Raw genomic sequence first — 26,763 nt, forward strand, 5'->3', positions numbered from 1 at the left:
CATGAAACTCATTGCACATTGAGCTGCAGGTCCTGGTTGATGACAGCAGAACAAAATAAAAAATAAAGCTTTACATAGCGCCTCACATCAGGCAGGAACATACTTGCGTTCAGACTCCTCACGTGCCATCTGTTGGAGCAGTGCTACCGTGTACTAGAAGGTAAGGTGTGTCATTCGTGGGAAAAAAAACCAATGGAGAGCGTGGGTCCTTTTTGCGATGAAAAAATTGTATAGGGCGCAGGCGTTCCACACAGAACTCCTGTTGCAGCCAGCGCCACCTATAAGTTTTCAAATCAAACTACCAGTTACTTGACAAGTTTTATAAAACTTTATATCATGAAACAAAAAAATAAGATTATTTAGGGCAATAAATATGAAATAATTTAGCAAACGAAACTCCTGAAATCAACTGGTAAGCAGCGGCCACCAGGGGCGCTACTTAAAACAGGAGTTCCTCAGCAGAAATTTTCACCACAAAGGGGAACCCCCTAATCAGCCCCGAACGGCACACCTCTCTCTTCTAGTACACTGTAGCAGTGCCCTACGAACACAGGTTTTAGTGGAAGCCACATGATGGTGCTATTATTGCATGCCTAGCAAAGAGGGATACTCTCCGAAAACATACTCTGCTACTTGCTTAATTGGCATGCTCAAATTACTCGTGTAGGCCTGAGTATGCGTCTCTGCATTCACTAGGTAGACCTTCAGTAAACTAGAGTCATGCACCCACTGTGGCATTGAGAATTCATGCTCATCTTGCACGCATTCTAAAAGTCCCATGTTTAATTCCCACATATAGACCCAAATTAACTCAATAGTTTTTTTTTTTTTTTTAACTCAAGTGTTTTGGTGTCAATCCAGGCATCCCATCACCTTTTTTTTTTTTTTTTTTTGAGCCATTGGCCATTTTGTGTCCGATCGCTTGGCTGCGACAACATTGAATGACATCTCCTAATATTTGCTTGACCGGTTGGCGCAGTCAAATGAAAAAGTGATTTAAAGCAATTCAGACAGATTATACGCCACGGTGTTTAAAACCATTTGTCGCAGTTTCGGATGTTGCCAGCTTCCCATTGCATCCTATACCTTAATTTTTATTACTTTGCTCGCTGTCACTTCTATTTTTGTGTAGCAAACATCAATATATAGTGTGCTGATTCACAAACGAGAAGAGAGACTGGGAAAAGTTGTGTAAGCTTCTAGCATGTTAGTTTGAGATATGCCATAGACAATTCGTTTGCTACATGTCTAGCCAGCATTATCATATTTCTGTCTGCACTGGAAATCTGCTTACAACACCACATGGCAATCCGCGACAGCACTGAAAAACAGTTTTTTCACAGTGAGTGCAACAATTCATTGTTCACAACTCGTCAGCATTCACATACATCTATAGCGAAGGAAATGCTGCCAGTAGGCTGATTGAAAGATTAATCAACCCATTTCACAGCCATGCTGATAAGATCGCTTAAAAGAGGAACCCGACAGGCGCCATCAAGAATGGATTATTAACATAAACTGCCTCAACCGTTTATTCATAAGCCGGTCACCATATTGATATAGATTGTGCTCATGTTTTGGCATACTGAAAAGAATATTGTTTCACGTTGGGGTGTTGAAGCAGAACTGAAGCCAAACATTTTATTTTTGCTAGTGCTGAATCAAGGTTTAATTTAAATCCTGCACAAAGATCAAGTGTTTCCCAAATTGATAACTTTCTATTTGCCAGCAAAAAACCTGCACGGTTTATAACGTCACTTGACTTCAGAAAAATTCTCACTCAACGGAAAGGTTTACGGCTCTCATCACACTTTCTGAATTTGGTATTAAAAACCGAAATACCTGGTACAGAAAAAAGAAAAAGTGAAAATACGTATGGCCAGAAAATGAGTAGAATGTTAAGTGCACAGTGAAGGTTAGAGGAAGCTTAATTCCCCTACGAGTGCAGGGGAGGTATTACTCTACGTGCACAAAAAGCTATACAAGGGCACAGCTTAATAAATTAGAAGCAATTAGCATGGGAAATTCCTACCCATATTAGACTGCAAAGCCTATAACACTTGCCATGCTGTAAAGCCTACAGACCTAGTCAAAGCCTACGTCTGGCCATATTCCGCACTGTTCACGGCTTCTTTCAAAGAGGAACTACCACACATTTCTCAAGTTGACTATTTAAACCAACAGCAGACCCCGCCACTCAGTTATATGTAATCAGCTTTTTTGTTCCCTGTGATATGTACACGCTCACAGAATTCAGTTCAGGATACCGGCAGCATGCATTCTGCATCATATGCCAAATGCACACTTGCCATCATTTTGCACATTAGAATCGACTTAAAATATTCTGTACATGGGTTTATTTTTCCTTTCTTTTTTTTTTTTAAAAGAGGGAACAGATATCTGTTCAACAGAAAGGGTAAACTAGTAGCGCCACCACAGGAGCAGCCTCTGACAAAAGGAAGCTCATAGCAAACGAGCTCCCACATCAAGGTCGAATGCAGGAAATGCGATGTTTCACACCATCTGTTCTCCCATATGATCCAGCTGCTGTGTTACTAGCACAACACACGTGCATCTGTGGACGCGAATTCGTTTAGCTCCCTCGTCGGATTCACTCCTTTTTTTGCGAGATTTGTCGTTCTACAAGAAATGTCATCCTAGTGCCTTGTGTGAAAAACCTTTTTTCGCGTAATGTGGATATTTTAGTCCAAGCACGACAGGAAAAGAAAGGAGAAAAACTGCTGCGCTACACCTTCGCAGTACACTGAAATTCAGTAGAACGCATCGAAGTAGATGACATGCATTGTTGAAAGAGAATTTTTTCAAAGCGCAGACAACGATAACTGAACGAACTATGAATACGGCAGGAGTGGCACATACCCCCCCCTCATGGTCTTTCTATTTTTCTTTTTTCGCGGGTAACCTACCTTTTAAACACCCCCCCCCCCCTTTTTTCTTTCTTCCCCTCGCACTGCAGATTTTAGAGATTTCGGTGGTGTCGATAGTTGTCCAAGAAAAAAAAAAATGGCCTTGGGCATCTTGATATGAAACATCTCCACTGCTCTTACATTGATTTTTCACGTGACAGCTCCAACTGGTCAATGTTGACACTAAGAGCTGTCATGTGGCGGAAACTGCTACACACTTACATACATTTTTATAAATACCTATTACTCCAACCACACTTTCTTTTGCATGAGCTGAGTTGGTCATTTAGTTTTATTTTTACACTGCTGGACAAGCATGCTTACACGCCTGGGTGGTTATCCGTGCTTGGGCTGCAGCACGCCGGATGCTGCCTGTTCAAGATGCCGAGACACGAAGTGCATCATATGCAAACAGCATGCTCTAGCCTTAAATGAGCACAGTAGTAATGAACTGCTGAGCGACAAGGCTGCATGCAGCAACGCTGTGAGCGTTCAGCGATTTCTTCTTCCTTCCCAGATAGCGTGCAATAGGGGCGTGGACCAGCTCAAACATAGGTGCGCGAGATCTGATTTCGTGGGTGGGTCTGACGACCGAGTTTCACAGAAAATGGTTCGTTGTCCGCGCGACGAGGTCGTTGTTACCATAGTTTCGTTTATTGGCGCGAGCTGTCGATGCGCCATGCGTAAGTACAAGTGAAACATCTGCGCTCAGAGTAAGGGAAAAGTGATATAACACGAGTCGAGGGCCCATATGCGGCGAAGGCGTTTAGCTCAACGCACAACATGCTTCCTACCTGCCGGCTCGCGACATTTCGTTCGTTCGGTTCTATTGCGTTTCATCACTGTCACGCATCATTGCAGTTTCAATGCCGGTACTTCCAGTTGGGTCTTCGGGACTTTCTCGTTTCGGTTTATCACGTGCAAATAGCGTCGTGCATGCTAGAAACGCTCTTGTCATACGCGCAGGTTTGAGCAGTACTATCACAATGATCTGTCGCGCGACAAGCCACGGAAACGCGATCGTTTCTATGCCCAGCGATATTGATGACCCAATTCCACGCATGCATGTGAGAGCAACCCGCGCTCATGGGGCCGTAACTCACCTCCCCATATTCCCAACTTGAGCTGAGATGTGTCCAAATTCTCAACGTAGTCCCCGAGAATGTAGTTGACAAGCTCGACCGCCACGGACTCGAACACCATCGTCGTTCGTCGGCGGGCAGAGGTTAGCCGGGGTAAATCGTGGCGACGACAAACCGCGCGTCCAAATAATCCTAGCTTGTTTCATTCCACATGTCGCGGATCGAACGCCCAGCCTTCCGATGAAAGCTTGCAAGTAGCGCTGCTGCTACCTCTCACGTGCGTTCGGCTGGTTCGGCCTCTCCTTCTCCTCTACCCGATGTGCCGCGGATGTCACGCCCCCTCACGGATACAATACACAGCCGTCCTTGCACACGCTTGCACAACCAAAAGCGAGGACCTCTGCCTACGGCACAATTGTATCTTTCCTTCATCAACTCCCACCAAAGCTCGAGCACTGATTATCGTAATCTTTTCGGGTTTAAACGCGGGATTCGAGTGTTTTCGCCTCTCTTACCCGAACCTGCGCGTTTTGCGATAATGCTTATAACACAAGGCGAGCGAAGAGCGGAGAAATAAAACTATTTATCGCGTTGAAAGGAAAGACTAGCCATCATATTTATGAGATCTCAAGTCCTGAAAAAATTATAATTCTAATCCTACGCTAGGCATGCGCAATGCGATTGGATCACGACAAATATGTTTTTTTTAGATTTTACTGAGATCAGAATCACCGGAATATTGGAATTTAATCCTTGCAAACACCGAAAACGATCACAATACAAAAATATGGCAAGCAAAAACAAAAGGTGATGTGCAGTTCCCCTGAGTCTGCTTTGTTTATTTATTCTTGCGCTGCGCGCTCGAAGAATTTGATTGGTTGGCAATGTCACATGACATCAAGTACGTTTCAATGGAACAACGCTGCGCTCGTGTGGTTGGCTGGCTCGGTGCTCAGTGTTTTGAGGAAAGTGGTAGTCGTGGTCCGTGGTCGTGGTGTCGTCGGCGCTGTGGAGGTGGCACACGGGACTGAGTTTGGACGAAAATGTAATAGGGGCGCATTTAAACCGCCGCGTTGACGTGCACAAAAGGTAATCAGACTTTCTCGGCATGCTTGCGCGACCATCGGAGCCCGCTCGTATTCAACTTGTAGCACAGTGGACGCGACGCTCGGGCTGAGCTCTCCGCGAAAGCTTGGAAGCCCGCATAGTGTTGTATCGACTGTCGTAACCGAAATGTCGAAAAACCGAACGCTCACTCTGCGTACTCAGCAAGCTTGTTTTTCTCTGTCCTCGCGCTGTAGCTGGCCTATATATTCTTGCCCACAATTAAGCGGATCGTTCTGGTTGGCTAATCCGATTGTCGCTTGACATAGTCTGTTTCCCGCTCTCACGCCGTTTTACGAAGATTTTTTTGGCTTCCAGCTTACTGACTTTCGGACGAAGATTCCATTTTGCTATTTGTGATTGGAGGAAATAAACGGGTGGCCTCGATTTTTATTCGAGAAATTTTTGTTAGTAATATTGTGTAGCCTACGCCAGCGATGTGAACAAAGGGAACGCCGAGAACGGTCAGTTCTCATCAAACTGGCGTCTCTGCGAAATCAAAATGATTGAACTTGATATCGTTAAGCCGTTGCTTCCCTGCAGCAGTATATGCTCGTTGCGGGCGATTTCTCGATGTAATTAAAACTTCCTTGCTGGGGCTCTCTCGGTGATAGGTAAATGTCGGCTCGCAACATAATTGGAACGGGGGAAAAAAAAGACGTCATTAACGATGGTGTTCCAATAGAGCGTTCGTGGTCGCTGGTAAGAAAATATTGCAATTTGCAAGCCTGGCTGGTTGAATTCCGTTTGAGATCGTTTTTTGGTCGCAAAAATAGAAGCACCGCGCGAAAGCCACCAACGGAACCCGCAGCCCCCAAGGTAGATTATCGATCAGCTACCTCCGCTATTCAGATACAAGCACACATTCGGCGTTTGATGTAAACACCAGTTTGCGCTGGCGGAAATTTATCTCAAGTAGGCATAGTCATATCGCTGTAATACTGCGCAGTGCCGGTGACGTAATAACCCTACTGCTTTGTCTTGCCACTGTGGCGATGTGGCGACAACGCATCACCGTACCAAGGTTCACACATCTCTTCGAGACGTTTTTTTTTTTTTTTTTGTTAAATCGCACGGCTACTTTGCATCCGATTTGTGCAATGCACTAGGTTGAAACCTTGCATCGAAACCTTGCACGAAAATCTTTTTCTTGCGAGGAGCTGCGGACAAAAATTTCAGTCATGTTGGAACGCGCCTCGATTCGTCAGCGTTCGAGTTTATCAGTGCAGTGGAAGTCGGAAGTAGTACTGTTGTGTGTACAGCTCCTTCGAGATATCTCGAACGGACGTTAGCATGCCAAGCATTGAAACAGCTTCAGCATCGGCTGCTCCAAGGTGAGGAATGTGGCCATCTTTTCAAATAGTCAGATCATTTTTCGAACTACGAAATAAATGTTTGATCCAAGTGTGAGCTTGGGATAATGGGCATTCACTGATCAATACCTGACCACCAACAGCAGCATCTGAATCCAGTTGGAACGTGCAGTATCTGATTTCTTGTGTCCTGCAAGGTGCCTTGAAAAAAAAAAGCAGATCTACCCAAGATCCACGAAAAGAGAGAGAGATACCTGTCACAATCAAAAATAGGGTGCCACTTGGAGTATTGAAGTACAAGCCCAACTGGAAAACATCTCAGTTGAGACTGGAGGAACAAAGTGGATTTGAGCAGGGTGTGTGACGGCAAAATAGACTGCATGACCAGAGCAACTAAACGACGAGAAGAGCAAGAGAGTAGTGATGGGCTCAGTGAGAAACAAAGGTCGGAGGGAGCTAAAGAGAGTGATGAGATGAAAAGATTTGTGGGGAGGGGTGCAAACAGTTGGCTGATATGAGAAGGGTGGCTGGAATTCACTTTGCCTGACACTGGACGCCCAGTGGCTACTGCTGGGGATATGATGATAGCAGAATGTCGGAGCCGAAATTCGAGGCATGCATTACGCCCCTGCCGGAGCGACGCTATACTCAATGTCTGTCGTATTAGTATTGTGCTGTAGCAGCGGTAGCCATATCGTGGCCTGGTGCTCCTTACGGTTATCGTAGCTATCAGAGTTGAGGGCAGTGGCGTAGCCAGAAATATTTTCTGGGGGGTGTTGTATGGTGCCAGCAAAAAAAAAACCCTGAAAGGAAAGATAGCCTGCACGCGAACATCATTTATTTATTCACATTACCTGCTGTGCCAATAAGGCATTACAGCAGGGGGTAAACACAAATACATAAATGTGTATTTGTCACATGGGAAAAAAAATTACATGTGTGACAGAAACATGTGGAACAGCGTCAGCTAATACAATCGACAATATTACTTGGTAGCTTATTCCATTTACCAATTGAAGGGGGGAAAAAGAAGCCTTGTAAACATTTCATTTTCTTATCTAAATCTTATTTTGTTAATTATATTGTTTATACATTTTGTTTATTCAGTTGTGGAGTGTAAACAGTGGATGAGAAAAAGGCTGAAATGTGTGTGTGTGTGGGGGGGGAGGATGTACAGAGGGGGTGCATCACACATAAGAAAATTTTGGGGGGTGTTCTGGCACTAAAGCCCCCCCCCCCCCCCCCCCCCCCCGGGCTACCCCTTGTTGGGGGGAAATGTCAAAATGGCTATTGTCCACCGCGGTGGCTCAGTGGCTAAGGCGTTGTGCTGCTGAGCACGAGGACGCTGGTTCAATTCCCGGCCGTGTTGGCCGCTTTTCTGGTGGAGGCGAAAAGCAAAAACATCCGTGGGATAGAGATTCCGGCACATGTTAAAGATACCCGGGTGGTCAAAATTAATCCGGAGCCCTCCACTACGGCGCGCCTCATCACCTGTGTTGTGTCGGCGCGTTAAACCCTACAATCGAAATGGCTGTCCTCAGAAGGGCAGTACTGGTGCAGCTGGTGCAAGAACTGGTATCGTGAGGAGGCTTGAGGCAGGCATTTGCTTACACAAATGCAGACCTTAGCACCTGGCTTTTACTGGAACGTGGGAGAGAGTTTATTGCCTCCATCTTGAGGCATAGTGGGTTTCACAAAACAATGAATGGTCATGATAAGCGAGGGCACATCAAGCGCCTCAACAAAAAAACGCTTCCTGTGGGCAGAATCAAACCTGGGTCCCTCGTGTTATGAAGCTACCGTCTATCCAATTTTAAGAAAGGGGCTTTGATGTATCAATCTGTCTGCGTGATCATGTTTCCAAACTAAATATATTGGCCTTACGTGAAAATGGCAGCAGTTATGATTTTCCCCATGCTGGTTAATCCCCAAGATGTTGATGCCCCCCTCACATCTCTTTTAAAATGGTCACTTAAAATGCCCCCTCCATCTGATTCTAACAAAATACGTTAGTGGTGCTTGCAACTTCTTGAAGTTTACTTGCACGAAGTTATAATTTTTAGAAAAATGATCCAGATGCAAAACATTTATATCTGTAGCATTAGAAACTTTACTAAAACATTGTAAACATTCCCCAAAACAAAAATATGTGTATTTTCGATGACTCAGTGTAGTCATCCACCAATACACCTTTGCTATATTCAGTCTTCACCGCAGTGGGAGGGGCAAAATTGCCTGTTGGAGTGATGCAATTAGAAGGCTGCATAATTTCTAAATGAGCCTTTGTCCTTACAGGATATAAAAAAATGTCTATAGTTTATTGTTGAGTCAAGTACACTAGCATAAACGTAATAGCAGCAATAAACACTTAGAGCAGTAAGCACCACGGCACAGAGCATCTAGGGCAGAATGTAATATATCATTAAAGGTTGCAAACGTAAACCTCAAACTAAACCGCATAGATCACAAAAACTGTTGTGCCATTCGTTAACAAGGCCCGTCCAAAGAAAGCCTAACCGTTTATTAGTATTTTAACCATTAGTGTAAGATCGGCATAGAACGAAAACAGCAGAACGTGCAATAGAATGACCTATGTGGGTTGCATTTTAATTAATAGGGAAAAGAATAGCTTATTCTTCGTGAAAATGTTTGAGCAGCTGGCAATGATGGTTTTATAAATTAAAGTCGCGTATGATTAGTGCGTGAAAAAATACATTTACAGCAAAGTTGTCTTAAGCTAGGTTCTGACCAAAATTTTGTGCATCTATCAGGTCAAGCCGACAAAGAATCGCACGTGCTTGCTCTAGCGCTACTGTAGAGTAAAGCGCTCCGTAGGCCTTTATCTTTTGTAGGTATCTTGAGAAAAAATATCGATACCTAAATTGGCCGGTGGGACTACCATTGTGCCGAGTTTCACTTTTACGTGTCATCCTTGGGTCACGTGGGAGTTGTAATTGTTGCAGAATTCCTGTCAGCTGTCAGTACATGGCAGTCTGTAGAGGGAGTATGGTTATGGAAAATGGCTGTGGTCAAAACTATCCCAAAACAAATGGGAGAATTTATAACACCCGTGCTACACTGGCATCCGAATGTCATTTGACTCAGATGAAGGGTTTCGAATACTGTTCAGAATCCACCATGCTCCACTACAATTTTGATGGCGTTTGAAAGCTTTTAGCCCTCGCCCACCGTGCTGTGTGGTGCTGCTGCTGCTGTCAGTTACTGTTTTTACACAATAATGAAACAATCAAATTTAGCAGCAGTCTTTGGCACTAAAATGATATCAAATTATAAATAGCATGACCGTTGATACGGTTTTTGCTTAATTCTGAATCGCAGTCAATGTTTTTTTTTTTCTGTTGTTTTGTGCTGTCTGAACACACTGGTTTGTCGCTTGCTGTGCTGAGAGTATGCGATTATTACGTCTTCATATCATGATTTAAGTGAGTAAGAAGCAAAGAAAGTCGCACAATTAAGAACGTTTTATTTGTTTTAAGTGTGTAGTAATGTATTTATTTATGCTGACTTGGAACGCTGTGCGCGAGAATGCTGGAATTGGCATTCGAGCCCCAAATGTCTCTCTGGGTGCTCATTTGGCTCGAATGTCATTTGAGCTGAATGATATTTCAAAACCCAGTGGAGCAGCACAACTTTGCATTTGAGTCAAATGACATTTGTACGCTAGTGTAGCAGCGGTATAATTCGAAGGAAATTATGTGCATGTGTCATTCTTTGACCAACACGGCAAGTCACCGTTTGTAACTCGATACAGTATCCGTCAATACAGCTTTGCTGGTCTTCTGTCTTCACAGTATTTGAAGAGCTCTTGAATTTCTTTAGCCATTTACTGATGGTTCTGTGTACGAAATGTGCCTGTGCCTGAATATCCATAACTACAAGAAAAGCTACGGCGGAAAGGACAGTAACAACAAGAAAGTAGAGGCGCTCGTCTCCTGTTATTTTTCGTGCCCTGTGCTGTCATTTAGCGAGATGCACACCTGTGTAGTTTACTGCTTGCACCTTGCCCGTTGTGTACTTTAAGGCAGCGCGCTATTTACGAAGCCGGCAGCTGTCAGAGCAGGACGTCAACAAATGTTTCACACTGGCTTGGATACGGTGACGCTGCTAGGAAGGACTGATGGGCTGTTTTCTTTTTGTTTGATAAGTTCGCAGGCAGGCTGCATTTACGGCTGAGGCAGTACTTGGAGATAAACGGTATTTTTTAAAGAAATGCTTAACGAGGCAAACATCTGTAAACACAAGCTTAGCAACTAACCATAAGTTCACACTCTGCGCATTTGAAGTAGCTTTTGTAGCGCTGTTGCTATGCATGACAGTCGCATGTACCACGCTTTTCACAATTTGTTACGCAAGTGTGGGAGAAGATCTGCCTGACCGTCTGTGGCATAATCATATGTGGTGATGGCATTTGTTTAGTAATCGGGTTTATCTAATTTACGGCCAAGATACTTGTTTAGTTTGGTAAGTTACTGAAATTGTGATTTGATAGTACCTTTGCCAAAACAGGCTGTAGAGATATGGCCCACCCATTGTTGGTTTGCTTCATTATGTGTTCACCCTGAGTACTTTTTTGGATCTAGGCCTAAGTGAAAAGATTTTTTTTGTGGGTGTAAAGCGTAACGCACCCTTAAGGTATGGAACACGCGAAAATTGCGGGGTTCACCCTCTTTTTTCAGGCCTTCTGTCACCAGAGCGGTTTTTTGTGGTCTCACATGTAGGTTTTGATGAATGCATGCCAAGTTTCATAGCATTGCACAACTGTTGCTACTGTACGTATATGTATTGTAGTTTTCTATTGTACCTTTATCTATTGTCTTAAGATTTGTGCTCACCTGAAACAGGCAAGAAACAGTGCCACAAGTGTCTCTTCTGCCACAAGTGTTTGTGCTGTTCTGAAAAGGCATGAACTAACTCGCTCTAGTGTGAACTATTTCATGAGGATCTTGTATTTGCATTGTGTGCTGTTACACATGTGAGCGGTTGTGCAAAAGTTTTGTCGGTAGCAAGCCTGGCTTTGTAAATGTCTCCTTTGCAGTGGGTCTCAGTTTGACTGCATCTGAAACTGGGAATAAAACCTCAGAAACCGGTCTTTCTTGCCCCTTTTCAAGTTATTCAGTGTAGGCACCTGAAACGCCTATATCCTGAAGGCATAATGTACAACTTCACGAGTGTGTAGTGTCTAAAGCAGTAATAGTTGAGCTTCAGAAGCAGGCTTATTCAAGTGAACCTTATGTTTAACTCGTAATTCATTGAGTTGCACTACTACTACATGTTAAAGTTTTTTTTTTTTTTTTTTGCGTGTGTGTACTTCGTGTTGTCGTGCCATGTAGAAGTAGTGCAAACTGATGCTTTTGTAATAGTTAACCCTTTCAGCCCTGAGGGGTTTTTTTTGTTTGTTTTTGTTTTTTCTGGCAAAACAATGTTTTCGGGTTAATAAATCCTAGGTCCCCATAAGCTCGCAAACAAAAACTAGAGCTGGTAGTGCAAGTATTAAGATGTATTAAAAAAGCAATTAATTCAAACATTTGGCAATCAAAAATTTTGTATCGAGCAGAAACATCTTTTTTGCCTGTTTTCCTAAATGTTATGACCACATGAGCCTACAAACCAAAAATGAGCTTCTTAGTGCATGTATTTATAGATTTACAAGCTCGGGAATAAAACTAGGGCCTCTATTTTTTTTAGCATCAACGTCGGAATTTCGTCTTCAGCAGAGCTGCTGCTATTTTGCAGTATCCTGGTCCCTAAAACACAACAATGGTGACGTCTATTGCAATAGGCATCACTGAAGAACAATTCCCCAGTTTTGTTTCGTTCTTTACGCGCTAGGGGAACTGTTATTTGGTAGCGTCAATTGACACAACCAGGGCCGAAATGGTTAATACTGCTAATACCTAAAGAGAAAATTAATTAGCTGGAACCGTTCTCATGAAACTGCAAGTTGTGCTCCAGCTGAAGATAAATTCAGATGGAATTCAGTTTGGTCCTAGCTGGAAACTGCTGAACACTATTGCTGAGCACTACACGCGTACTGATGTGAGCACAAGCTAGGCGGGCTTCAGTTTTATGCACAGTTTGCTGGGTGACTCCGTCTCCCTTTATGTCACTAGTAATCGCTGTAGTACTTATTTCTGTCTTTCTAATACCAGCTCCCCTTGTTGTCTGGTAAATTAGAATCATTGCAGTAGTTCGCAGCCTAGAGAGTCTGCAATGTGGCAGGGGTGACCTTCCTGTTGTTCCTCTGCCCAGCCACAAGATGGAGGACAGTGGTGTGGACACGCTGGGCAGCAGCCATCGGGGTGGTCCCCTGAACCTGCTCGACCTGCCCTCCGAGATTTTGGAGAAGATCCTGCGGCATGCAAGCTTTGCCACTGTCAGCAGCGTGCGCATGGTAGGAGCCTCCCCACTAGGCTTAACTACAGGAAGAGGGGTGGCTGGTATTTTTTTTTATTTATTTATTTTTTGCGTGCGTGAACATGCAAGGAGCTGTTTTTCTTTCTCTCTCTTTATGCTCGTGGTGCAGCTGTGGAGCTTTTGTGAGTTTTAGTCCAGCTAAGTTAAGCACCTTCTATTCAAGGCATAAAGACAAAATTGTTCAGCCCATCATAAATTTTCGGGAACGTCTTGAATAACAGACGTTCACCTGTATTCTATAAAAAGTGCCTCATTCTTTAGGTTTTACGTTTTTTGCACAGGGAGGGTAGAAACATTTTCAGAGAAAACCTGGTGGTATTCTTGAATCCCAAACTTGGCCTTTCCCCCCCCTCCTCTCTCTCTCTCTGTCTGTTTTTGTGTTGTTGCTTTCATCCTTGCTTTTCTGTCGTCTTTTGTCATTCAGGGGAACGGCATTCCAGGTCCCTAGTGAAAAGGATATCATTAGTTGCTCCAATTTGGGGTTGGAAATACCGCTTAGGACGACACTTAATAGGCCATCTTGCAGCTAAGTTGACAGTTCAATTGGTCGACGTGACCTTCTCCCCTCAACCAGGTCCCACAATGTGTCCTATGAGGTCACGTCTTCATATCACCTTTTAACACCCAGTGAGCCCTTTGGCATTTCTGAACAACTTTTATTCAGTAGTCCGACTTTCAAATGCCCCCCCCCCCGGCCAGCCTCAAAACATTTCACAACTTGCGTCTTTCGTCGCTTCACTGCCAGCATTTATTTATTTCTGTCAACCTCATGCCCTTTTCTTTTTTTTCTCCCCATTTCGCAATCCAGAGAGGAATTTCACTTCGCTTTGAAGCATTACCAGAGGGCTCTGCAGCTACATTTGCTGCACAGATATCTGTAGTTGTTCTTGTGCAAGAGATTAACCCTTTGATGCCCAAAACTTTATTATTTGGCTTAAGCACGTGAAAAGTTTTCTAGAAAGACTTCCGACATCACAATAAAAAGTCAGAAAAAAATCGCCTCATTAGTACAGACACTAGGACACACTGGGCATTGGGAAACACTGGACACTGGCTGCCCTTATATCACTTGAACAAGAGAGCTACCTTGATCACCGTGATTTATGGTTCAAGTGAAGACGAAAACGTAAAGTTTGCGTTGCTATCATTTGTAATAACAACGAAATTGCACAATTTCGGTTACCTGTCACTAGCCCATTGAGCCACCCGGGCTCGATGCGAGTTGACACTCGTGAACAGTATTTTTTTGAGCACACGCAAGTACGTGTTGCCCTCTCTTCTTTAATTTTTGAAGGTCCGGGATCCTTTGTGTGTCGATAGATGGGGTTAAATGTCGCAGAAACCACAAACTGTGAGAGAGAAAAAATATTGTTTGAGTTGTTTCTCCTGAGCAATACTGGGCATCAAAGGGTTCAAATGTTATCAGCCACCACTTGGTCACCAAAAGGTCGAATTGGAGGGGGGGTCTCAAAAGTCTTTGACAGGCTCACAGTGTGGCCTCTTCCAGTTGTGAGACTGTTTGAATAAAACAGTTCAGCTAGGGCACACCTAATAAGGGACCTTACTGCACTTTTAGTCGGGACCGAGGCGAGCTTGTCGTAACTTGGCCCTCCCCCCGACTGCTGTTCGCAGGTGTGCCGTCACCTGAACGGTGCGGCGTCGTCGCTGCTCAACTCGGAGTTTGTGCGGCTGCGGCAGGCGATGCAGCAGCGCTTCCAGTGCATCAAGGCGCAGATGCCGCGCCGGGAGTCGGCGCGCCGCAAGCACCCGCTGTCGCGCGAGTGCGACATTGTGGAGACGGTGCACATGCGGCTGACGCTGCTGCAGATGACCTTCGGCAAGCACATTGAGCGGCAGCACTGCTGCTTCTTTCCCGGCGAGGTGCTGGACGAGGTTCACCGCATCCTGTGGTATGTGCGCACGACGCCCACGCTCAGCCGAGCCTACAAGGTGACGGACGAGCTCTTCGACCTCACCACCATGGCCATGGAGTACTTCAAGGAGCACATTGAGCCCACCCTTCCCGAGATCTCCTACTTCTCCGCCACCGCCGACTTCCTCGACTACGGCAGCGCCTCCTCCTCGTACTCCTGTACGCCGCCTCCCTCTTTTCCTTCCTTCCTTCTTTGGGGTAGTAGTAGTCACATTATGGAAAGGGAAATTTCTTTCGTAAGGGCAGGGTACATCTGAAGGCAAAGTTATCTTATACAAACGGGTGGGGAGGTGTCAGCAGGCCGTCGAAATCTTTGAGTGCACTTGACTTTAGAATAAACCTTTGAAGGACCTCGGAGAATTCTCTCTACTGCCTCGAAAGTCGGGCAAAGCTCGTTCTCAATTGATGACAATAAACTCAGCTTTACAAGCGTGTTTGTAAGGGAAAGGTAGGAGCAGCATTTATGAGAAAAACTGTCGGGCTCATTGTAAAAAAAAAAAAATGTGGTTGATCGCTCTCTCATAGGAATCTGTAAAGCACGAAAGTGAGATGTGTGTCCACAGGATCAGTTGAATGTTTATTCTGGATCGATATGAACTTGTGTATCACTCTTTATGTTTCGTCGGTATGGCACCGTCAAATTAATCAGCATTAGACGTTGTATTGCACGCGCCGGAGCACTGCGTAAACCCGAATGAAACCACACGTGCTCGCAAACCATGCGAACAAAACCTAATGGGTTGCCAGCGGATCGTTTGGTGAACTCGCGATCCACTGCAGCGAAAGAGCATGATTTGCGGGGGCTGCCTTGTTTGTGGGTGTGCTTGGCGAAAAATCCAAGCACTCGTGAGCGCGTTCCCTCTTGGTAACCGCCCAGGGTCCCTGGCTCACACAGTGATGTGCAGGGATTTATACACCCCCCACCCCCCCCCCCAAAAAAAAAAAAAAAAAAAAAAAGATTCCACGAGCACTCTGCCCGGGTATTTACACTCCCCCCCAACACCCGCCTAAGAGGACTTCAACACCCCCCTTCCCCCCCCCCCCCCCTCCCTCCCCACAATTGAAATTCTGGATAAACCCCTGGTGATGTGTCCTTCACTGCTCACAATAAAGAAAACCTGCAGTTTCGGTACGGTTCAAGCCTTGCGCTACTTAGTTTTTTAATATTTTATGCCATGGTTGCTTGCTCAATATTTAATGGACATTAAATCTTGTTGTGGCTAATGCAAGGAGAAAAGTGCGAACTCCAGCCTGCCGACAATATACATTGGCAAGTGCGGATTTTGGATGAAGCAAGGCACAGCATTTGTTCTCAAAATGCCAGCTGTCCAGCAACAACAATAAAAAAGTTGCACAGTTTTGCTTGGCATGCTCTATATTTTATCCAGTTTCCTATGCCATGCCAAAAAAAGAATTTGCGAGCATTTTTATTATTTCTGTTGCCACTGAGCGCTGACATTTAATGGCACTGTCAAGCTGGCTTCTCTGTAACAAATTTTTTGGCAAGCCTCATTGCCATTGCGAGCAACAGCAGTAATTTTTTTTTTTTTTTTTCTATGTTGAGCAGCATAGAGTAAAAGCAGTGAGCGGAAAAAAAAAAAAAGATCCTGGTTTCTGTGTTCTTTTTTTAGGGTCACAGAGATTGAACGTGGAAAGGCTAAGGAAAATTCTGAAAGGATTTTTTCTGTGTTTTGACATCAGACTCTGGCTCCCTAGTGTCATGGGGCCTGTAGACTGTCATCTATTGTTTCACCACATGTAGCACCATGCGTCAAATGACATGTGCTGCAGATTCTTTTGTTGAAGACGTAAAAGTGTTTGCTTTTAATTACTCTGGTTTTGTGAAGGCAAAGAGCCCAGCAAAATTAATCCGGAGCCTCCATTACGGCGTGCCTCATCGCCTGTGTAGTGCTGATGCGTTCAACCCCGCAATCAACATCATCATTTAGCTGCGTACAAGGGTAATTGGCAAACTAACTGTAGCCCATTAAAATACATTGGCAAGCTGTGTGTTTGGCGTGTGAGGTTTATTGTGCCAGAGTGGCAGTCTTTCTCGCGCCGTTAGATGACGGTGGACCTCGGAACTTGATGGCAAGAAAAAGAAAAGAATTGTCAGTGATTTTCTATGCTTGGTATTCCTTGCTTCTTTATTAGCCTTACATTTTGGCTAGTAAAAGCATCATTTCTCTAGGCTGAATTGCCAACTTCTTACCTTATAGTGCTTTAATGGCACGTAACGTGTGGAAGCTTGCAGGGGCATCCATCACTGCTAAAGTGTATTTGGGAAAAGTTTATACGTATGTATGAAATATACATGCATGCAGACATACATACCACACACACACATACATACATGTACAGTCTTTGTCGAAATTCTGTGGGCCAAGCCGGAAACACGCAGGCCGCAAAAAATTCAATGTACCAGCTTATGTCCCAAGCGAGGCTGAAACTTTTTATGCAGGAAAGCTAGAGAAAACACATTTCTTTCTTACTGCTTCAAAATATTTTTGTCACATTTAAAGGCAAAGCAGATTTTTTGTATTCTTTGTGGTCGAGAAGGCTTAGGATTGGCCCACAAAATTTTGACAAAGGCTGTATATATGCATATACGCATAAAATATATATATGTACGCAAATATGTAGATAATCCGCATTCTGATTCCCACTCAATTTCTCTTGGTAATGCATTGTGTGCAGCCATCCTGCCTGGAAGGAGACTTGCTGCTCACCCCGCCTGTTGTTGTTGTTCCCTCCACCCAGCTTCCTTGAAGAGCCAGATTTCGCTGATGGAAACCCCGCCATCGACGAGCGCCCAGGGGTCGTCGTCTAGCGCCCCGCAGTCCCCGCAGCCGCCCCCCGTCAACCCCACCGTCAAGAAGCGCCTGCGCAAGCTCAGGGAGAGCATGAAGAAGTGAGCAGGAGCGTTCAGCCCATTTGCATGCTGCTTGAAGAGCTGCAGAATGTTTTTCTATTTCCACAAGTACAGTTGAATCCCACTACAACGCAATTGACGGGACGTGCAAAAAATTTCGTTAAAGCAAAAATTCGTTGAGGCGAAATCTGCCCCAACACACCACGGAAGGGCAAGAAAAATTGCCCCGTATATTTCCGATCTTTGGCAGCATACAGTCTACGCCCGTTCCAACGGACCCTCTGAATCCGGAAAAAAACGTCCGCTGTAGCCGAAGTATGCAGTATCCAACGAGGGGGCGGGGGGTATGAGCTCTAAAGTGGGTACTTTGAGCGACATTGCATATGCATAGTACATACACTTTGGTCTTTCTAGACGCCTGCAACACCTCTGCACAGTGTTCGCGCGAGGGCAAAGAATCGCGTAAACACCGTTTTCAAAGCTTAGCCCCGGCACTTAGAGAAGGCCTAGCGCATGCGGTCAAGAGTGTAAAGACACATGATAAGCTGAGCAAATAAAGCAAGAATATAACTAGGCGCAATTATTAACCAGATATAAACATCAGTCGTGGCCATCGACATTAGCTAGGCTCTTTTAAATCCCCTCACGACGAGGCAGGTTTTCCCGAAACCGTTCGTCAAACAAATCGGATTGCAGCAATTTTAGTCTGGTCATTGAAACACCTGTAATGAAATAATCTGATGACGGTCATCTGTAAAATCGAAAGTTAGACCAGTTGGACTGCGCACGGTTACCGCCAGATTGCACACAATGGATGGGGAATAACCCCCCTACTTGAGGCCTTTCTTACCTTTTTCACCGAACGGAACGGGAACGATGCATGCGTGGGAATAATAAAACCCGAGCTTCACTTAACCTGAGTTTTTTATTACATAAAAAGACTGACGAGGGCAGACTCGCCTCCGGGTGCACAACTTTGAGTATTGATAGCCCTGTTTTCAATCTCACCGAGTCGCGTTTATCGGCAGCGCCCGTGTTCTTGACGGTAGAGCGGACCGTCTGCTTAGACAGGCCTGTACTTCTGGCGATGTCGGCCTGTTTTTCCCCATGTTCAACAACGTTGATTACGCTTAATTTTTCCGACAGTGAAATCAGCTACCCTGCCGCTAATGCCGCTGGTCGCGCAAAAAAAACGCCACTGGCTTGGCTTGGCTGCGCCAACGACCCGGTTGCCAGCAATGTTGCCAGACATAACAGTTTTCTTGCCAAAATAAGCGAAGGAAAAGCACATCGGGCGCCGGCCCCGCGGAAGTCCGCTATAAACATTCAGTCGAAACAATTTTCGCCTAATTTTAGTCTGTTGTAGCCGATAGTCTTCTCTAGCCGGGTCTGTTGTGAGTGGAGCGGACTCCATTTAAAATGCATGGGGACCAGACAAACCAACAGAAATGGTCTGTTGTAACTGAAAGTCCGTTTTTGCCGGATCCGCTGTAACGAGCGTAGACTGTAAGTGGACTCAACTATAGCAACCTTTTGCTTAGAGCTGCTGCATTTTCATGCAAGACTAGAATGAGGCTCCCTAGTTTTTCCCAAAGCAGGCAAGGGACACTGGAAGTTTTTGTGTTGGGGCCATATCCACAGCGTGTCTTGCACAAGCTGTTGGGAAGATGAAGTTCTTTTCTATTTAGAGCAGGGCAGGAACAAGCTGCGGACCTATACTGAGTGGGGTAGGTTCAAAGGACCCGCTGCTGGAGTCTGAGCTTTGGTCTGCCGTGGTGTTTGTTTTGCTATGCTTTGTTTCCTGCGCCTTTTGTTACGCGTGTTTGTCTCAACTGCAGTTGCTACAAACGCCAGTGCCAGTGCACCACCTCTGTGATTTTTTGGTCTCTTTCGTTTCTCATTTTTCACAGCTCCCGAGAAGCTCCACATTTTATTTGCCGATAAGACTGCCCGGGAACTGCTCTGTACCAGTTGGTGTTGTGGACGTAACGAGCACTGGTCGTTGCCCTCCCCTTGAGCGCAGGAACAGCGGCCAGGTGCTGGCGTTGCGGCGTGAGCTGAAGCTGACGCGGCGGCGGGTGGCCAGCCAGCAGCGGCACCTGGTGGAGCTGAAGGCGCGCTACGACGACTACGACCAGAAGATGCAGACCACCTCGCGCAAGCTCAACGCGGTGCTGCAGGAGCTGAGCCGCTGCAAGACGGAGCTGCAGTACTGGCGCTCGAAGTCGCCCGCCGTGCCGGCCTGCGCCTGCGGCAAGGCGGGCGCCACCACCCCGCTCGGGGAGGGGCCCTCGTCCGCTTCCGGCCTCGACTTCACCCCCATCGACTTCCAGGAGGCCTCCTCGTCCGCCTCCTCCCTCGGACACCTGGGTGAGCAGAGCGTCTCAGAAAGAAGTTGAAGGCACCCGCTCACTTTGTTCTGTTTCTATTGCGTAAGGTTGGCGTCGTGGCAAAGTGTGAACCTTCGTTCGGCAAAAGCACGCTTTCAACTTCAGAAAAATGACCAAAACATCGTTTTTTTGAAAGTCACATATTCGGCTTCTATGTTTCCTATTCTGTGCATCTCCAAAGTTTTTGCGCTGAAAAGCGTCGCAAAGTGGCATAAAAAAATAGTTTTGCCAGGCGCGGTGACAAACTATCAGCGCAAAAGGGCGAAAAAACGGCAAATTTTGGAGCGATGTATTTCCGCAACGGTGCCACCGGGCACGGCCATTTTGATAGCGTTAGATCGGCCGAGCGTTCATCTTTCCGTTTCCTCTCATCTCTTTTATCTTCGTTCATTCACAAACACACGAATGACAGAAAAGAAATGACGCACAAATGAAGCTAGAAATAGATGCTGAAGCGCTATTCGTCCTCCGGTCGGGGTGCGCTAAGACTACCCTCCTGATTGGGTGTCGCGGCGCAATGCAAGATGGCGGCTGCCTGAGCTGCGTAGCGTGGACGGTTTGAGTTCATTTTCGTTGCTTCGCTCGGCCAAGTTTCTGTTCAGTCTGTGGTATTCAACATGGACGTTATCGTGATGGTTAAGTAAAAAAAAATGCTTCACTTTTGCCATGGGGACAACACTGCAAAGGGACGTTGTCCAGTGCTATACAGCCAACCAGCTAACCTACTTTGCATTGAAAGCCATCTCCCCCTCTGTTTGGTCTGCTAACTGGACTGTGTACTCTACACAGAGGAGCTGAAAATGATGTTTTGTGGAAAGAGAAAGGCTGTAAAAGGCACTCCAATTTCAAGGCAAGGCCTTCCAGAAGCCCCATGTTCAAAAGGACATGAAAGGCTACAACCATGACGACTTTTGATAAGTGAAACCTATGTTGCAACTTTGGAAGCCGTTTTCACAAAGCAGTTTTTTTTGCCTCCTGTGTCGCTTGTTCCAGGGATTTCTTCTTGATTGCTGGGTCTATTTTGATTCCGTTTCTCGCATTACATTCATTGATGAACAGTTCAGGTCGTGACACTCTTGGTTTTCCAGATTTGTTTTTTGTGATTTTTTTATTCAAATAGTCGTTTAAGTCGCTCAAGCTTGGTACAAGCGGAACAGAAAGAAAATTAATAAATGAAAAAAGTTATCAAAATACTACCTTGAAATTTTTATGGTGTTATCACAGAAGCATTTCCAGTTGCTGTGCCAATTTTCATCATTTTAAGTGCAGCGCACTTTAGGGGCTCACCTTGTCGTCGTAGCTCTCTCACTGGACCCAAGTAGAGCCATGCGGCATTTTGTCGTACCGGCGTAACCCAGAGGCTTCGAAAGCCGAGTGGTTTATACAGTCAGAAGCGTTTGAAACTCGTGAACCGCTGGCTCTTGTCATGCACTCCCCGTTTAGCGCAAAGAAAACTGCAGGTTTATTTGAGGCAAAATATACGTAATTAACCACCAGCGCCCACGTTCATTTAGTTAGGAACGCTTGTTGGGTTGGCTTTTACGATAGTAAGCGAAAAAAGTGGCGGTGCAACGCCAGCACGTGGGGGAGAAAAAGCAAGCCCAAAAAGAACAGAGCTCCTGCCGACGCAGTTTCAGGCAGGGGGCGCGCGAGCGCTGCGAAGGCGGGAAATTTGAATTGCATTGGGGGGGTAGCAGTGAGCGGATAACAGCGCTACAGCCCATTATGGTGAATCACTGCTCTGAACTTCTGACAGCTTTCACATTGAGTGGAACGTTTTTTTTTTTCCTGCAGGCGAAGGGCAGCCCAAGCTGGTGCCGGCGTGCTACAGCACCCCGCCCGAGAGCATCTCCACCCTGAGCCTAAGCGACTCCGAATGCCTGGTCCCAGACGAGGAGGAGTACATGGAGGAGGTGAACAGCATCAAGACGGGCCCCAAGTCGTCGGGGCCAAGGGGCTGCAAGCGCAAACTGGACCTGGACGTCGCAGCCTCCACCTCCAGGCTGGTCATCAAAGCACACAAAGTACAAAGGCTGCCATCGCCAGGCGCCACCGCTGAGTAGCAACGTCATGCCAGACTTCCCCTCTTCCTCCTCACCGTCCCCTCTCTGTTGCGTTGCTTTTTTTCCCTCTCTCGCAGGGGGAGTGCACAAATTTCCTTGCCCGCATGTCTTCTATGTGTCGATAGATGTGTTGTGCCACTTTGCATTTTTACCCTTCTTTTCGCGTTGTTGGACCTGTCTTGCATGCATCTCCGCCACTACCACCACCACCACAACCACGCCGTACTCTGTGCATGGGTGATGCAGCGCACATTTCCTTTAAGCATAGCAGTGCATTGCATGTGGTGAGCACGACAGCAGTGTGACTGCGAAGTGCTAGCAACGGTCCTTGGGAGTTTTTCTGCAGAATGGTCGTGGCGGGAAAGCTCGCTCACATGTGGTTTCTACCACTGATGAGGGAGAACAAGGTATGGCGGTTTCAGAGAGGGATGGCTAGTCTTGATTGATTGCTGGAGGCGAGCGCATGGCCAGTGAGCAGGCTACCCCTAAGAGGGGAAGGTGTTTGGTACGGTTGGCACAAAGGGTTGGTTTCACTTGCAGGACATGATGGGGTCGCCTTTCTGGTGATGGTCATGGAGCTCGGTGCTGGTTGGGCCATTTTGAACCACTCTGTTTTTAGTCGTTTGCTCCAGTGTTACACTGCAGAGAAAACCGGTGTAAGTGGCTGTGTGGAACGGACCGATTTGCTAGTTTCTGGTTGTCTGAAACCTGTAAAACACAATTGTGATTTTCTTTCTTTCTTTCTTATCTTTTTTTACATGTTTCAGCTTGTGGATAGATTGCTGTTTGGAAACCTTTTCCCCGACTTGCAGTAGCATTGTGTGAAGTGTTCTGTTTTGTGGCGTTTATGTTGTATATTGTGTTCTCATTGTGTGAAACAGTAACATAACAAACATAATGTGATTGCATCTTGCCGCACCACACTTTTTTTGGTTGCGCATTTGATTGGGTGGTTTTATAAGGAAATTTTTTTTAATATCAGGAACAGCGGAGCATCAGCTGTTTGGGGAGACAATCCTTCTTGAATGTCTTTAAAAACGATGCTTGACAAATAGGCCAGGAGTCGCGAAGGGGGCGGGATTGCTGTTTTTGCCATTGGGCATGTTACAGCACACATTCGCAAGGGTAACTATGCCGCCGTAGTCAAAGACGCTCGTCAGGCACAGTGAAATAGTGTGTTGTGACCTCAAACAATGCATTTGAAAATGCGACGGCACTGATCTAAAATTGTTCGATATCCTATCCCAAATTTCGGTGCAGTTAAATTCAGGTGTTGTTCCGATTTCAGTTGCTGAAGCAAGTTAGCTTGTGAAGCCTATGCATCAACACCACACACTTATTTCATTTCAGAGTCTTGTTTACAGCTAACTCATTTGAAAGGAATGGCATTTAATATAATGTGCAGCGGGTGCAGTGATCGTGAAGCGCGGTACCGACGGTTGCAGAGCTCTCAATCCTTTTACGTGACCTACCAGTTGCATAGTAATTATTTCCTTGGCTGGTCAGTCTTAAACAAGAAAATGTCCATGCAATGGCCAGACTGCGATGGCCGTTCAATGGCCAGAGGATGGCCAGATCCCTGTATTGGGATTTCTGGCCATCCTGCTGTGCCACCTTAGGGGCCATGCAGACAAAATGAACATTTGTTTTATTGAGAGATTTCGTGTTTTATAGTGCCCCCAGTGTTTGTCTGGCAGCAAACAATGCTGTATTCACTAAAAAATTAATCAATTTAGGTTACGGTAGAGCGTAATTGTTTCATGAAACATGGGGTATGTTCGACAAAGAGGGTCACGTAAGACAACTCCAAGGTGGCCGACTGCTGTGCAGCTAAAACAAGCATAGTGAGGCCAGTACCAACAGCAGTGCACATCGGTACTTCTATGTTTACGTAAGGGCAAATAGCTTGTTCAACAAGCTTATAAGTTGTGCGTTATTTGCGTTTGCTTTTGTCGGCCTCAGCCAATCACACAGCTGGGCATATATATGACATCATAGGTTCTGTTGCGGTAAATGAGGTAGTGGGGCGCACAGCCATTCCCTTTTTTCCTAATTATATAGTTTATTTGAGCAAAGTGTGCATTAAAAGTGGTGTCAGTATGATTCTAATGAGGCAATCTTTCAAATGAGCCAAACTTGTGTTTTGTCTGCATGGTCCCTTTAAGCCCGCAAACTCATATGGCACACTTAAAAGAAGAAACATCACTTATCCGCACTGCTAGATACGGAATACAACACATGCTTGCTTTAACTTCAGACTGTTAACACATTCGCTTTTAAAACCAAAGTGGGGGTCTTGGTATATCCAAAGGTTAATTGCTTTGCTATAAAATGTGTTGCACGACAATCTCAGCCCCAGAAACTTCTTAAATAAGGTTGTTGTGACTTTTCACTTTTCCTTTTGTAATTGTTGCAAGTTAAGCCTCTCTTCCGTTTGCATTTCTTAAATTGCGGATAGCTCCGAGTCTTCACAGGAAAGGTGAGAAAGTGGCTACTGAGCCCCGCTGCTTCATCGTTTTTCCCTGACGTTTAGCTTCGGTGGACATTTGCAACATGGGTCAGTGCACTCTTTGAATGAACGAAGCGTATTTTATGTTCATGGTTGATCGTGATTGGGTGCCTGTGCGCCACGCGGATTGCAGTTACTTCCCATTGTCAATACCTGGCACTCGGTATTATCCGCACAGAGGCATGAGCGAGCACTCGTGTATGTCTGCCTCTTTCCCGTCCGCGTGTGAGCACTGTAGTCTGTGTGCAAGGTGGGTAGCTCTATTGTGAGGCGCGAACAGGCTCTTGTAGCGAGTACGTAGCACTACCTTCATCCACAGTTGAAACATAATCATGCATCACCCAATTCCAGTCGCACAATAACTTCTGCGCATATATTATCGAAGAAAAAAAGAAAACAACCGTTTTGATTGTGGTTTGTTGCTGTTCATCTCTCTTTAAACCAAATAAATCTGTGGGTCAGGATACGTTTTGAGTAAACAAAAGGAACACACGCAGTTGCCAAGTTTTTGTTGTATTCGTCAAAGCAGTTGCTGGAATGGCAGGGGTATTGTGTATTTTGAACATAACGCACACGCAGTAACCGTACAGGGTTATTTTGTTGTTGTATCTGCAAAATATGTCTGCCGTAGCGTTTTTACAGTTTCGGCTTGTACGCAGTCTCGGATTGGGTTATCTGTGAAAATAGTCACAGTTTCGAAGAATGGCGTGTTTAATTTGAGTTTCCTACTACAGTGAGAGCTTGCTGCATAATGAACTCCCCTAATTACTCTTACACTCTACATCCAAGCCCTCATTATGACGAGCTTCCAGGTTGATTTCACTTTCAAGCACCGCTGTTTGTTTTTGGGGTATTGCGAATGACGTTGCAGAAGAAACTTTGCTGGCTGACAGCATTTTTTTAGATGTCTCGTGCTAGTGCTCTTCAGTGGGGACATGAATGAAAGCTTTGAGTGGTGCGCATTTTATTGACAAGAGCTTTGCTGTGCATTCTGAGTAGTTTTGGCTATCGTGGAGTTAAATGCTTCTTTCTGCCTCTGGCTGTGTCTTATTCTTGGAGACTCTTCTAATTGTGGCACCTTGTGTGTGTGTGTGTGTGGCTGTGTATGCATTGCGTGTCGTTTCTTTGGTTTCTCCTCCTCTCCCGAGTGTATATAAGAGGACGTATTGTATGTGTGCGTGCGCATTCACTTGCAGGGTTGTGCTCCTACGCTTTCCGGACGGGTCTCCGTTGCTTCTTTGTGTCGCAGCACCTTTCACTCAATGTGTAATCGCCCAAAAGCACAGTTTTGCTGAGACTAGGTGGCTGATTTTTAGGGCTTGGTCGTAGGCTGTTGTGCGCGGTTTATAATTTGTGCCAAATTGCTGAGGCTTTTTACATTACCGCTAGATTTAAACGTTACTATAGGTATTTTTAACCAACTTTTCTCTGTTGTTATGAATAGTGTTCCCGTGCGAAGAGCATTGGCGACCAAGGCTACACCATTTGATTGTGTGCAATGCCTTTTGTAGTGACCCTTTTATGGTGTAAACGTTTGTAATAGAGGAAAGGAATGTCCAAATAATGGAACAATCATGTCTCGGTCTTGTACAGCTGTTTGACGCCAGAAATTGTCATAAATTTAGTGTTTTTCGTTTGTTCGCATTTATTCTTCCTTCAAATGAAATCTGCGTGACATTGTGCCACATTTTCAGTGACAACGCATCAACATGTTACATAGAGTGTGCCTTTGTGCAGTTTGTTTACATTGCTGTTGATTAGTGCTGTAGGATAAAACATGTATTACTGGCTTGTCTGTTTAAAGTGGTATGTGTGCCGTAGCTTACGTGTCCGTGTATTATCGCAGCTTTCATTGCCTTACGTAATAGTTCTTGAAATTTTCTCTCGCTCAACTATGGTCGCATTCTCTACCTCTGAGGTTGTTGGGCAGTACACACTAACACGCTTCCCCCCCTTTTTTTCTCCCCGTGACCCACAGAAGATCTCAATTCTCGAAATGTCACAACGTAACAAACACATACACGACGGAGATAGTGAAGTGTATTTTGCACGGTTATCTTGTGACCGTCGCTTGACGCTGTGTAAGCGCAAGAACGGTTATTTATTGTTTCTTGAAATAAAGCTAACACTTCACA

General features: G+C 45.4%; 2 protein-coding genes across 6 annotated transcripts in view; one reads left to right on the forward strand and one right to left on the reverse strand.

The window, feature by feature from the left end:
* Positions 1-4,337, reverse strand: part of Vps13 (vacuolar protein sorting 13C) — a 123,427-nt gene extending 119,090 nt beyond the window's left edge. For all 3 annotated transcript variants that reach the window (XM_077707058.1, XM_077707056.1, XM_077707057.1), the window contains exon 1: positions 4,031-4,337. In XM_077707058.1, the coding sequence (XP_077563184.1) occupies positions 4,031-4,130 (100 nt within the window). In that variant the 5' untranslated portion in view covers positions 4,131-4,337. The remainder of the gene's footprint in view (positions 1-4,030) is intronic.
* Positions 4,338-4,903: 566 nt separating this feature from the next.
* Dmpd (F-box protein dampened) lies at positions 4,904-26,763 on the forward strand. 3 transcript variants are annotated; one of them, XM_077707064.1, is made up of 6 exons: positions 4,904-5,098; positions 12,697-12,838; positions 14,494-14,953; positions 17,555-17,705; positions 19,690-20,036; positions 21,851-26,763. In XM_077707064.1, the coding sequence occupies exons 2-6, from the start codon at positions 12,704-12,706 to the stop codon at positions 22,117-22,119; spliced, it is 1,362 nt and encodes a 453-aa protein (XP_077563190.1). In that variant the 5' UTR covers positions 4,904-5,098; positions 12,697-12,703; the 3' UTR covers positions 22,120-26,763. The 3 variants fall into 3 exon arrangements, with proteins under 3 accessions (XP_077563190.1, XP_077563191.1, XP_077563189.1); XM_077707065.1 differs by having other exon boundaries at positions 4,949-5,098; positions 12,622-12,838; XM_077707063.1 differs by lacking the exon at positions 4,904-5,098 and adding an exon at positions 6,216-6,447.

Source organism: Haemaphysalis longicornis, unplaced genomic scaffold, assembly GCF_048455015.1.
Source record: "Haemaphysalis longicornis isolate Haplotype H1 unplaced genomic scaffold, Haemaphysalis longicornis Haplotype H1 scaffold_4, whole genome shotgun sequence".
NCBI lineage: Eukaryota > Metazoa > Arthropoda > Arachnida > Ixodida > Ixodidae > Haemaphysalis > Haemaphysalis longicornis.

Coding starts and splice junctions, on each gene's coding strand:
- Dmpd (XM_077707063.1), top strand. CDS start 6,407: ATGCCAAGCATTGAAACAGCTTCAGCATCGGCTGCTCCAAG. Junction 6,448..12,696: donor TCAGCATCGGCTGCTCCAAG/GTGAGGAATGTG, acceptor TCCTCTGCCCAG/CCACAAGATGGAGGACAGTG. Junction 20,037..21,850: donor CTCCTCCCTCGGACACCTGG/GTGAGCAGAGCG, acceptor TTTTTCCTGCAG/GCGAAGGGCAGCCCAAGCTG.